The following is a 13,769-nucleotide window of genomic DNA, read 5'->3' on the forward strand; positions in this document are numbered from 1 at the left end:
TTATTTTGAAAATAACCAAACTCCACAGAAAAATGGAAAGCGCAGTGAAACGCCCGTGTAACTTTGCCCTGGATTTGCCGGTCCTGAATACTTGGTCGCGTTTGCTTCCTCGCTTTCTATACCCATTCGCTTTTTTTTGGAGGGAGAGTGAGGGTTGAACCATTTTAAATTAAATTGGAGATATCATACTTTAATACATCTCCCAGTATACCTTCTAAGAACAAGAACATCCTTCTACAAAACCAAAATACTGTTATTTGCCATGGATAAAATAATACTAACTAATACATCAAATTTCCCTAAAATCCTAATAAGACCTTCTGTAGCTTTTTTGGGATCCAGAATCTAGTCAGTGACCATGCATTGCATTTAGTCATCATATTTCTTTAAGTATTCTGTGTTCTAGAAGTTTCTCTGCTTTTTTTCTTTTCTTTTCTTTTTTTTTTTTAAGCTTTCATGATGCTGACAATTATGAAGGGCCCAGGGGAGGTGTTTTGTAGAATGTCTTGTACATACAGACTCGTCTTTTTACTCCCTCATTATAAGATTCTGGTTTACAATTTGGGAAGAATAGGTACACAAACATTTTTATCCGTCTGATTTTCATGCAGGTTCAGAGTTTTAGTCCTTTGTTTCAGTCCTGTTTTGGATGGTTTTGTTTTGTCTTTCCTGCTAATCTGTGGTTTGACATGGGGTGTGAAGAACGACCACTTACCTGGAGAACAGTGAAACTCCTTAGACTGCAGAAAACATCACTGTAATAATCTCTGGGCGAGAGAATCTGTTCCTCTGGAGACAAGCATAATATTTTTTTTTAAACATTCCTGGCAGAGTTCTCTGGATGACTTAATATATTGTAATCAAGGGCAGATTTTCTGCCCTTTAATTAAATTCTGCTCCAGGATACAGTCCAGGGAGTCACTTCTGGAAAACACTTGGCCAGCTCCCCTCTCATCCCTAAGCTGACCACTTTGCTTTTGGAATTGCAACACCGAACGTGCGTTCGGTTTGCAGCACCTCGGCCCTCCTGTGCCAGCATGCTCAGATGCTGAGGTTATGTATATTTTCTGTGAAGTGAGCACAGCGTGCAGAGATGGCATGCCTCGGATGCCAGGATCGCTGTGCAGGCCTGCTGCTGAGAGCGTGCTTCCCGTTTGTCCGGGCTTCAGGGTAGACCTGGCGACATAGTAGCCTTTCGGCAGAGCTGGGGATGTGCAGGAAGTGCTGCTGCAGGTTTGGTCCGGGGGGGAATCTGAACCATTTCTGGGGGGACAGCTGTGTTTTCAGAGTCTGGACAAGGTGCTGTTGAATTCTGCACTGGCTGCCAGGGTAAGTGTTCTCATGTTGATTTGTTTATACTCTTGTTTTTCTTCCTCTTAAGTCATTAAGGCTCTTTCTGGAAGCATCACAGGACTTGGTATCCATCAGCAAAAGTGGAATTCAGAGGATTCGTTCTAATATGTTTACAATCTAACTTTTCCCTTCCTTTCTCTCTGCAGATTTTGTGGAAGTATAATACTTTGTCATTATGAGATGTCGTCTCTCGGTACCTCCTTTGTGCAAATTAAATTTGATGACTTGCAGTTTTTTGAAAACTGCGGTGGAGGAAGTTTTGGGAGTGTTTATCGAGCCAAATGGATATCACAGGACAAGGAGGTGGCTGTAAAGAAGCTACTCAAAATAGAGAAAGAGGTAAGGTCTTTTCCTGCTATCAGAAGTGGTCACGGTAGCAACTTATGTAAGCTTTTCAACCTAGAGCGCAGGCTGCCAGGGACCTAGCAAAGCCTTTGGGTCGGATCTATGAGGCCGTTTCCCAATTTCCATTCTAGGAGCCCCATAAATAGCAATCAATGCCATGTGTGCGTTAGGGTTGAGTTTTACTAGGGGTCGTCTGAACTGAGAGGATTTCTTTCCATGGCATGAAAGACAAATATTCTCTGAGCTCTCCTCCAGGGGAGGTGAGCCTTCAGGCCTTCCCTGGCTGCAGGCTTTTCTTTTTCCTGGGTCAGCCAAGAGGGGTCAGTAGAGAGTAGGGTGTAAAGTTTTCATCCCCTTTGCATTTTTTTGTCTGTAAATTTGTGGTCATCAGGAGTTGTCTTTTGAAAATTAAAAAAACGTTATTCTTCTGCTGAAATGTAAACAATTCCAGCTTCTTGAATTTTACCTCCACTTGAAACCCGAGGTGATGGTCTTTGTATCATAAAGGTGCTAGACAGAGAGCTGCCCAACTTGTAAAATCAGAAAAAGGTCTTGGCTTTTGGCATCTAGGGTTTGTGCTGGTCCGAGTTGAGCTCAGAACTCATACATAAACCCTTCAGCTTTCTCAGGAAAGTGACGCAGCATCGTCCCCACATTCAGTTTGGTGCCTAAACTCTACAGTAAAGCCAGTTGTGGAGCTGACCCATAGAGGCTTGGGACACTGATCATTTTTAATAGCTACCCTTTGCAGTTTTTTTTTTTTTTTTTTTGGTCATTTCTATTTATGTCCTGTTTTGGCTAATTGTTGGTCTTTTCTATATCTTTTTAAAGTGAACTTTTCCATAAATATCTTTGACTCTCCCTGAATGATTTCTTTTTTTTTTTTTTTTCCATTAACTGCTGCCAGTGAACCGTAGCAATTGATTAGAGACAGAAACCCAAATGGAAAGCACTTTGTGGCATTTCCTCCCAGCACTGCCGTGTGGCTGTGTGATCACCAGCTGTGTTTCCGATTGTTGAAGCCAAGTCAGAAGGACTAAGCTGTCTCTGCCTTATGGTATCTGTAGCTTGTGGAAAGTATTAAGAAGTGGTAGCTTTTAAAGCCAACGTGTGCCCCAAACAGAAGAGTACTATATAGAAAAAGTTTCCTCTCCCTCATTGCTTTATCAATAAATGTTTTAATAGTAGCCAAATAATAAAACCATTTCTTACTCTAGGCTAAACCTACCTTCTTTGTTCTATGAACTCTTAAGCCCTTTATAGGCAAGCATTTTTGTACCTATTTCATAGATGGGGAAATAGAGCTTTGAGAAATGTATTAAGCTGCCCCCGTAGGGTCAGGTGAAATCCAGATGAGACCCTCTGTTCTTTAGTTTTTAACTCTGAAACCTCTAGTTGACCAGGTAGGAATAGAAAATAAGCCAATTCCATCAAATTTATATTCAAAGAAGTACATAAGTATGCTAGTATTTTTAAGCATGCAACTTCAATACAATGAGCATGTTCTTATTTGGTTGTTGGATGTAAGAGAGATTTTATGAGATATGAAACAAATTTTGGTATGAAAACAATAATTGCAACTCATTCACTCCACCCCCCCATTCCATGCCCAATACCTTTTTTACTGTCTTTTGAGAGAGCCAGGGAAATGACATCAGAAAGCCCAAGGGTGAAAGCAAGAATTGGAAACTGCCAAGTCCTGCTCTGGTGTAGGTATGGAACCTGAGTGAGTAGCATTCAGAAATGTTAATTAAACTGCAGGAGCACAACTCATAAACTTGTATATGGGAAAGCCAGAAACTCAGTTTCAGCTTTGGGCTCAGTTTAGTTGGTGACTGTCAGTGATAAAGAGACATGGTAGGTTATTGCAAAGCATCCCCACACCTACTGACTCAACTTAAGTTTAAGACGTAAAACATTTTGCCTAGTGGTTGGCAATTATTGGAAACAAAATATACATTTCTTCTGTAAGTGTTACATTTTGTGAACGATGTATTGGCTTCGTGGCTAGATGTTTTCTCAATGATAAGATAAAGGTAATAAACTATGGGGTTTTTTTTTTTCCATTTTATAGATTCAGTCCTGTGTCACTTGGTCATTTTTGCCAATGAGTTTTAGAAGCAATGGAACATTTAATAATATGTTTGTAGCTCACTCTTGGAACTCTTTAAGAATTACCTGATATCTGGTAAAATATATGGAACATGGAGAAAATATATGCAAAACTCTTTAATTTTGTTTACATGAAAGGACAGAGGGATGCTATTTATTTTCACTTTATTTGTAGACCTCTAGTGAGTATGTATACTTCCCTCTGCTTTAGTGAGTATATATTACTTTTCTGATTTAGAAAAAAGGAAAGAAAAATAGCATTTACTTAAAATCTTTGTAGTGCTTTAAAACTTAATTTTTAAATATTCATCTGTTTGATTTATTTTTTAGATTCTACGTATAAGTGATAGCAATAGTATTTGTTTTTCACTGTCTGACTTATTTAACTAAGCATGATACACAGAGCATATATATCACATCTTCTTTATCCATTCAGCTGTTGATGGACCCTTAGGTTGTTTCCATATCTTATAAAACTTCATTTTTTAAAAACGTTTACACCTAGAGTAAAACTGCGAGGCTAGCGCCATGAACTCTAGCATCTTATTCCCCAGACTCACCACCAATTAACATTTGTAACATTTGCTTTCTGTCTATATATTATTGATTCATAGATATTCATATATATTTTATTTTTACTGAAACATGAGAGTAAATTGCAGATGCTATGTACCTTTATCCCTAAATACTTTAGCATCTCCCAAGAACACAATTATAATTCAACTGTCAAAAATTTAAGGTGGATACAATAATATTACCTACTATACAAGTCTGGTTTTGAATTTTACCAGTTGTTCCAATAATGGCTTTTTATGGGAACTTTTTTCCCAACCTAGCATCACGTACTACATCTAGTTGATCTATACTTAGTCTGCTTTAATCTGTAACAATTTCCCCTCCTTTCTTTGTCTTTTAAACTTGGACATTTTTGAAGTGTGCAAGAAAGTTTTGTAGAATGTCCCTCATTTGGGGTTTCTCTGATTTTCCCTCCCACCAGCCTAGTTTGAGGTTATGTCATTTTGGTAGGAGTGCTGCCTGGGCCTGTGTCCTTGATGTATCTTAATGCAAGACCTGCAGTGTTGGTTTGTCACATTATTGATGATATTAATTTTGAACTCTTGATTGAGGGGATCACTGAATTTCTCCACAGTAAAAATACCTGTTTTCTCTTTGTAATTAATAATGAAATTATTGGTAGATCCTTTGAGGTTATGTAAGTATCTTTCCTCAACCTCCAGTACATTGTCTTTAGCATCCATCTGTGATTCTTGTTGGAATCAAATTTTATTATGACAGTTACTGTGTAGAAAAGCAAGAAGTTCTAGCATAAACGAGAGCCCTTCTTCCTTCTTTCCTTCCTTTCTTCACTTATTGTTTCATTGTAGACTTATGGATTCTTTTTTCAAATTCAAAATGTTACAGTTCATTACAATTGGTATGCACTTTCATGCTTAAATTGTCCCTGATTTGGGCAAGTAAGAGACCCTTCAGATTGGCTCCTGTGTCCTCTTGCTGCGTCTCCGTCAGTTTTTTAGCCTGTACTTACTTCCTGGCACAGAGAGATGTTCCAGGCTGAACTAGTTCCTGCTGCAGCCCTGGAGCCAGCCATTTCTTCAGGAAGCCCTGATTCAGAGTACCTGACATGGGAGTGCGATATTGAGAAACTAAGATTTGGAAGCTAGGTTTGCTTATTGTAGACTTTTTTTAAAAAAAGAGCCTTTGTTCTTTTGGGAGAAAAAATGGTTATAGACATTTTATTTATGGAAGCATTTAATTTAAAATTTGACATCATAATCTGAATAGGTATAATCTGTGATATACTCCTGTTAGAAATGTAAACTGGGATACTTTTTGGAGAAGAGTTTAGCAAAATGTATCAAAAAATCTTAAAACATTTACTTCCTTTGAGCCAGAAATTTTACTTCTAGTACTTTATCCTAAGGAAATAATCAGGGATAAAAGAAGGCTGTAATAGGTTGCTCATTTCAGATATATATAATGGTGAAGAATTGGAAACAACTCAAGTGTCCTGTAACGAATTATCCTATATCTCACCCCTCCTCAAAAAGGTGAACGTGAGAGGTGGTGGGTGTGTTAATTAGCTTAATTGTGGGGCTCCTTTCACAACATATATACGTATATTGAAATCATCATGTTATACCTTTAAATATATTACAATTTTGCTTGTCAACTACAGAGATGAAAAAAATTATGCTTCATATGTGTAATGGATTCCATTACATTTGGAAGAATACTTAAAGAGAATACTTAGGAGAATGCTTATGATATATTGCCGAGTGGTAAAAGCAAGTTACAAAACAATGTTTGTAATATGATCCTAGGTGTCTGCTTGGTATCTGTGTAGTGTTTTTTATTTTTCTTACACTTTCCTTTGTTTTTAGTGTTTTTCTATGATGATCTCATATGTCTTCCCCTCCCAACATTTCATTATGAAAATTTTCAAACCTAAAGAAAAGTTGAAAGGGTTTTGTACTGAATGTTTGTAAGTCTACCATCTAGGATCTGTCATTAACATAAATACTTGCTTTATTACATGTATATCTATGTATCCTTCCATCCATCCATCAGTTTTGAAGCATTTCACGATTAAGTCGCAAGTATCAGTATGTTTCCCCTTAAATATTTCAGCATGCGTATTATTACAGAGTCCATTATGTGTTTGCAGTTTTGTTACTTTTGAGGTAAAATTTACATATAATGAAGTACACCAATCACTAAGTTTTGACTGGTGTGAACAGTTTAACCCATATATTTTCTCTTATGATCAGAAAAAAACTCAATTAAGCCAATCATAGCTCTGACAACCTATGCCACTTTCTAAGGATGTTCAAGCAAACTGAGTTTTACAGACCTTTTTAGCATGTCATAAATCACAGATTTTCCCATCTCAACATGTGCTTTAAAATGTTTAATGTTCACTTCTGCGTGGCTTTCTCATAGCAGCACTACAGGATTTTCAGTGGTAATTTAGCTTGTTTATGTCAGTTGCACATTTGCTTACAGTGCACTATTTTTGTTTAAAAAAAAAAGTTTTCAACAGGAAAAAAATAATATGAGCTTAAGGATGTATACCAAAGATAAGAAAAGAAGCCATCATCATATCTTTTTGGTAAATTCCAGATGAGCTGAGATCAAATCAAGCTGCTTAGGTGAAAGTTGAAGCAAGGAGTGGAGAGGACAGAGAAAGACACCGGATCCCAGTGTCCCCTTTCCGCTCTGACCCAGAGGAGCTCAGTCCCCACACAAGTGGTTCATCAGCTTCACAGCATGAACCAGACATGTCTATACCTGCTACTTCTTTCGTCTGAGAGAGGTAGAAACCTGCAAGCATTTGTATTAACTTGAAATCTGTTGATCTATAGCCAGTAGTCGGAAACCAGATTTAAGTAGGAGATATGAAAGAAACGTGATTGCTTTTTATTTCTCCAAAAGAATTGAAAGGAGCCAGAATCCTCAAGAGGTGAAATATTACTGAGACTCTTTCATTTGCCTTCCCTTTTGTAAGGTCCCACTCCCTTTATTTAAAAAAAAAAAAAAATTTTTTTCCTGTCACATTTGACTGTTGTAGAGATGTTGAAAGCCAGATAATTCAAGTTTCCAAACTGTCCCACATTGTAAATATTTATAGATAAAGAGAGAAGATCAAAATGTCAAAACTGGTCATAAGAACAGAAACTATCGATAACTTTTTACATAAAGGGGGAGATATCCATGTGAGGTAGGAATATAATATTAAAATTGATGCAGAACTCAGAACTAAAAATAGAAGCTTTTATCATACAGACTTTATCAACATGACAGCATTTAGAGCTTCAGAGAGAGCTCGTTAATGTTGTTATCACTATCAGCTCATGGGAGACTCTTTTCCCTCTTCTTTGCAGTTCTGTGGCTTTTTATTAATGAATTATCGGTATTTGCTTTAATTGTCAGAATGCTGTTTTAATATTTTCCCCCTGTCCCAGAACACAATAAAAAAGAAGAATATGACATTTACTTTCTTTGCAAATCTTCTCAGCGCTTAAATACGTTGATGGGGCCAATACAAACAAAAATTAACTATCTTGGGGACTTGATAACTGCCATTGAGTTCTGGCATAGCTCTGTGATAATCTGCCCAAAATGGTGCTCAAGAATGGCCACTGGGTATTTTTAAGCCTCAAGAGAGCGGACTGAGCTATGCCAGAGCTCACATTTTAAGTTGCTGTCTCAAGTGCCTAACTGGTCTGTGACAGCATCTCCACACCCCAAGACTCCTCCCCTTCACTCAGGAGTCCCTTCATGACTTATTATTTAAGACAACTCTGTGCAGTTTTTCTGTCCCCAGTCAGAATTGAGCCATTCTCAATCCTGTTCTTTTAGGTCAGTGGTTCTCAAAGCGTGGCCCCTGTACCAATGGCATCAAGCATCACCTGGAAATTTGTTAGAAATGCAAATTCTTGGGCCTCACCACACCTGAGTCAGAAACTCTGGTGTCTAGGGGTTGACAGTCCGTGATGTAGCAGGCTTTCCAGACGTTTCTGATGCCCACTGGAGCTTTAGGTTGTACCTGGCCAATTGTTTGTCAGATACAGATGGTCAGTATGTTAACTCCAGTTTCGAATTTCAGGTACCTTGTGAAACTGGTGGTGGGGGAGTTTTTGTTGTAAGAGGCTTTTGAGACCCTTAAATCCACCATGTTCAGGTGACTACCTGTGCCCAGGCCCTACTTGGCAGTGTCACTGAGCACAGTGACCCCGAGGCTGACTGAGGAATGGTGAGCAGGTGAGAAACCTCAGGCAAATGCCTTCAGATTCTGAACCTCCTCCACCCGGATTCTCACCTGACTTTCCAGCTTCGTCTTTCATTTTCTCACCTGAACTCCCGCCTCCCGTTTAAGCATTCTTCTGTTGTACTTTCCTGTTTCTGCAACCTTGTCCACATTCTTTTCTTCACTTGTAATACCTTTGTCTCCTCTGCCTGGGCAGGTCCCATTCATTTTTCAGCATTAATTTCTTCTCTGAAACAGCATATATATTTTTTCTTTTGCTTCTGAATTTATAGCAGTTAATGCCCATACCACTAATTTGACATGTGGTTAAAACTGTCTTGTGACTCTAAAATTACTGTAAGCAATTGCCACTTAACTTTTCATGTGAACATGCCATGTCTTCTCATCCAAAAGGGAGGCCAAAAACACTACTTACATCATAGGTTGTTGAGAGAATTGAGTTAACATGTGTAAAATTGTCTAGAATATTTAGTGCTTGACATTTAGGAAGACTTGGGTTAACTATCATTTGTGGCTTCACAACTGTTCTCTCAAGTTAGGAGAGCAGACAAATGTGATATTTTGCGAAAGCTCCAATTCATTGGTTCCTAGAACTTATGTTGAGAAGGGGTCAGAGGCCACATTTACAGTCTGCAGGCAGGAGCCATGGCCAGGCTCAGCATGAATGCGGAAGGGCAAGCATGTATGTGAGGGGCATCAGCATCCATGGCTGAGCTCTCTGAGGACGAGTACAGCCTTTTTCTTTGCTGCTGATGCTGTCAGCATCCTGGTCATGCTCATTGTACCAACCACCCACTCCTCCTGGGAGCTGGTCACATGGTTAGGTTCTTTCCATCACTACCCTCTTCTTCACAGTTGCAGTATAAGGTTATAATCTCCATTTGACAGTTCAGAAATTAAGGCTCAGAGAGGTTAAGTCACCTGGCTGATATAAAGATCCTCCTTCTTGTCTGCTTCACAGCACCCAGCACTGTGCCTTGCTCACAGTAAAGTTTTTGTTCCTTGATATTCGAAATCATGTCGCAGTAGACTTCCCTCTCATCATCCTCCAGGAAAGATTCTCTGTACTGATGTACCTGCGCTTTCTTCCTTTACTCTCTTTGAGCTGTGAAGAGGGTAGAGCACATCTGTCTTTACTGCATCTTTACTGTATCACTTGCATTCAGCTACATAGTAACGGAACTCTTAGCTGTTAGTTTGATTTTTAAAAATGCCTTTGCTTTTGTACGTTTTTAGACTGGCATGCCATTTCCAATTAAGGAACATCTCACTGTGCCATGCTTTGACTTTGCACTACATATAAAAATCATCACTTTGAATTAGAGAATAAGTAGTTTAAAACAATGAAATAATGAATCAGTTTCTTTGATAATTATATGTAGTCACCATCTAGAAGTATATATATATATAACAGCTATCCATGCTCAGCTCTATTCTATGAGACATTTCTGTTGCTGGGAGCTTATAATCTGAGACACCCCAAAGTGAACTGCTATAAAGAGACATAGAAAATTGGATGCATGTTGAACAAATATGTAAATTAAATGAGTAAGCATGTACTACTGATGTATCTGAAGGTAACACAAACCTTACGGGAGAGGTAACCTTACAGTGAAGAAAAGCTAGAGGAATGGCTTCTCCTGGAACCAAGAGGAGTTTAGAAAACTAACTGAATTATAAATAATTTTCTTAACAAATGTATGGTTACCAGGGGAAAGAGGGTAGGGGAGGATAAACTGGAAGTTCGGGATTTGCAGATACTAACTACTATATATAAAACAGATGAACAACCAGGTCCTACTGTATAGCGCAGGGAACTATATTCAATACCTTGTAGTGGCTTAGAATGAAAAAGAAAATGAAAAGGAATATATATATATGTGTGCGTGTGTATGTGTACAAATGAATCACTATCCTGTATACCAGAAATTAACACAACATTGAAATCAACTATACTTCAATTAAAAAAATTAATTAAAAATAGATAAATAATTTTCTTATCGTGTTATGTGAAATGCAGTTACATTAAGACAAACATTACTCTATGATATTTTTCACATCATTGATGTGACCATAAAAATGTTTTATTTGTGAAAGAAAGCCCCATCCTTCTCATTTTTGCTTCTCAGTCAGTAAAATTTTTTTACTCCTTTCAAAACTTTGTTAGATTACATTTTTACTTGCATGGGGATTTTTGATTTGCCATATGAGGAACATTATTACCATGGTTATTTCAGCTTTTCGTTAGTTATTATTGATCTCTGTATTAAGCAATAAACATTTCAGTTAGTTAGTAATTTTTCTCTGGCCATGCTCTAAATACTGTGCTGAAGTCAAACCAGTGAATGTATTCCAATAAAAATGTTATGTCCTGACTAACTGGTGTTACACAGCTAGGCTCTTGCCTCTAGAAGAAAAATAGTATGAAGCACAAATTGAATTTCTGAGAAACTCAAAGCCTAATATAGAGAGAGCAATTGAAAAATTGAAAAATTTGAGGAGAGGAAGAGCCACCCATGAGTATTTCAAATAGTTTTGAAGTAGATATAGCTTTCAGTCTTCAGAGTAGAATTATATCACTTGGGTATTAGAAATGTACCCAGTTTTCTTCTGTGCTTTCTGGTGAAGACCAGAAGTCACTGACATGAAATTACCTAAGACAGAGGCTACCTTACCAATTTTTTTTCCACTCATGCTTGATTCCTGATCCTGGTTAGGACATCCAGTTTCTTTTTGAGCTTTGTCGTTGATGACATGTGAGATGCAGGATGTTCAGTTTCGGAACAGTTTAATTCTTATAAAGTTCTTTATAATGTAACTTCCAGCCATGGATACTGGTCTCTGTTTCTGGTGCCACACAGAACAAATCTTACCCTCTTCTTTCCACATGTCTTCTTATTGAGTGCAAGATCTGTATCTTATTGATCTTTTTTTCTGAGCTCTACATAGAGCCTGGAGGATCGTAAGCCATCAGTGATTGCATAGAGCATAAATACAGTAATAATCACAGTGATCCCTTCTCCAATTTCTCTTCTTTTGTAAGATTTCAGAAATCTTTTGCTCTTCCTGCGTCTACAGAAAAGAATAGCCTGGCATTCCCAGTCTACTTCATAGCCTTTTCTTCTCCATGTGTGGCTGATTTTTTGAGTTCTTAATAAATTAGTTTGTCTTTGAATGCAAGGTTCTGTTCTGTAGCAGCAAGGCAGGATTTTCCTGGCCATGATTCTCATCTGGTTTGTTTTTTTAACATGTTTCCAAAAAAGGAATCTAAGATGCTTTCGCTTATCTGTGTTAATATCAGAAGTTCAGTGATTCATGACTTGAGAAAAATTAAGATGTCCTAAATGAAACGAGACCATCGGAAGTCTAATGACTTGAAAATATGACGCCTATCTCTGACACTGTTCTTTAGGAAAGTAGTGCTGAGTAAAATCAGCTATATTACAGCAGCTGCACCTGTAAGCATGAAAATGTCTGGTGAGGATCTGTGCAGGCTCTGTTAAAGAAGGAGGGGACCGCACGGCTGATCTGCTTTTGAAGATAGATGATGATAGTAAGCAATTAATGAGCAAAATCAGTTTAACTCACTAACTTTTAAGAACATGCAGAACGATGCTTCCTTTAGTGGGAAACAGTTACTTCTGTTGTTGGAAACAGAGTCGTAGAGTCTACCTGAAGAGTTAATGCATTCATTTTTATTTTACTCGTTGGATGGGTATTTTAAAAAATAATGCATTGTTTAGCTAACATCTAAACTAACTTCTCCTGAACTAATTGGCTGCTGACCAGCTCTTTAAAGTTGTAAAAGTGGAGAATCTTTTCCTTTTAAAAATCTCAGGATAGTTTCTTAACCACAAAAAAAAGGCCCCTGAATGTAATCTCCATTCTTCCTTGTGAAAAACTTTATACTCAAAGAAGCCTGGAAGTTGTGGCGAAGGCCAGGGTACCTCTCTCAGAACAGTGAGGATATGTGGGGAATCCTGATCCTAGATAGTCTTACCGTAAGTGCTGATCAGGCCAAGAACAAAGCTTAGTATGAGATCGAGACATTAATATTAACTGGATTGGAGGTGTGGAGTGTAAAAAATTAATTCTCCAAAAACTGATTTTTTTAAATTGTTAGCAGGTAGAATAAGCCTATTTTTGAGGTTCCAGGGAAGGCCCTCTGTACTCCCAGATCTTTTTCACCTGAATGTAGGGTAAGATTAAATAGAGTATTGCTGAGAGAAGTGAAAGAAGACATTAGTAAATGAAGAGACACACCATGTTTATAGGTCAGAATATGTGCTGTCAAGATGTCAGTTCTCCTGAAACTGATTTGTATATTCAGTGCAATCCCAATCATAACACCAGCCGGTTTTTGATAGAAATTGATAAGCAGATTGTAAAACATATACGGAAACGCAGAGGACCTGGAATAGCCAAAACAATTCTGAAAAAGAACAATGTTGGAGAACTTATACTACTGCTTTATATCATTACTTATGATAAAGCTGCAGTTACCCACATAGTGCAGTATCAAGATGTATATAGATCGACCAGCAGGACAGAACAGAGTCTAGAAACAGACCCACACATGTTTGGTCAATAGATTTTTGACAAAGATACCAAGGAAATTCAGATGAGAATGAAAAGGTGAATGAAAGGGTCATATTCTCAACAAATAGTGCTGGAACGATTAATGTCCATATACGTGAAAATTGACAACCACCGGACTAGGGAAATGTGGTTGGTTGCTGAGCAGTGATAACGGTGTGTGTTTTCTCCAGCCATGTTCAGCTCAGCAGGTACAGGATTGGAGCAGATGGAGAATTGGGTCTGTTCAGGGCTGTGGTTTTCCTGAGTACAGTGAAGTGAAAGCAGAACAGGAGTTGAGGGTGGATGCCAGGGAAGGATGCTGTGATTTGCCATGGAAAGTAAGCTCGGTGAGGAGAGGAGAGAAGCCACTGGGAAGGGAGTGGCACTGAAGAGGTGTAGGAACTGGTGATTATAGGCTGAGAGACTGTTGGAATCCAGGCACCAGAAGGAGGGAACTGGAAATATAAGAAGTGGGATGGGTGGATTTTGGATTCTGGAGGGTGTGCTTACTGGTAATGCAGGGTCTAGGGTGTGACCGAAGGAATGCATGACGGAGGTGTGATGAAGGATTGGACTGTTGCAGGGGAGCTCA

General features: G+C 38.3%; 1 protein-coding gene across 4 annotated transcripts in view; it reads left to right on the plus strand.

The window, feature by feature from the left end:
• The window catches only part of MAP3K20 (mitogen-activated protein kinase kinase kinase 20), a 156,566-nt gene that overhangs the window by 10,758 nt on the left and 132,039 nt on the right, over nt 1-13,769 (plus strand). For 3 of the 4 annotated variants that reach the window (XM_074363894.1, XM_074363897.1, XM_074363895.1), the window contains exon 2: nt 1,500-1,692. In XM_074363894.1, coding sequence (XP_074219995.1) covers nt 1,500-1,692 — 193 coding nt within the window. Of the gene's footprint in view, nt 1-929; nt 1,330-1,499; nt 1,693-13,769 lie in introns of those variants that run through there. The other variant, XM_074363896.1, reaches the window with a different exon arrangement.

This window comes from Camelus bactrianus, chromosome 5, assembly GCF_048773025.1.
Source record: "Camelus bactrianus isolate YW-2024 breed Bactrian camel chromosome 5, ASM4877302v1, whole genome shotgun sequence".
Lineage (NCBI taxonomy): Eukaryota > Metazoa > Chordata > Mammalia > Artiodactyla > Camelidae > Camelus > Camelus bactrianus.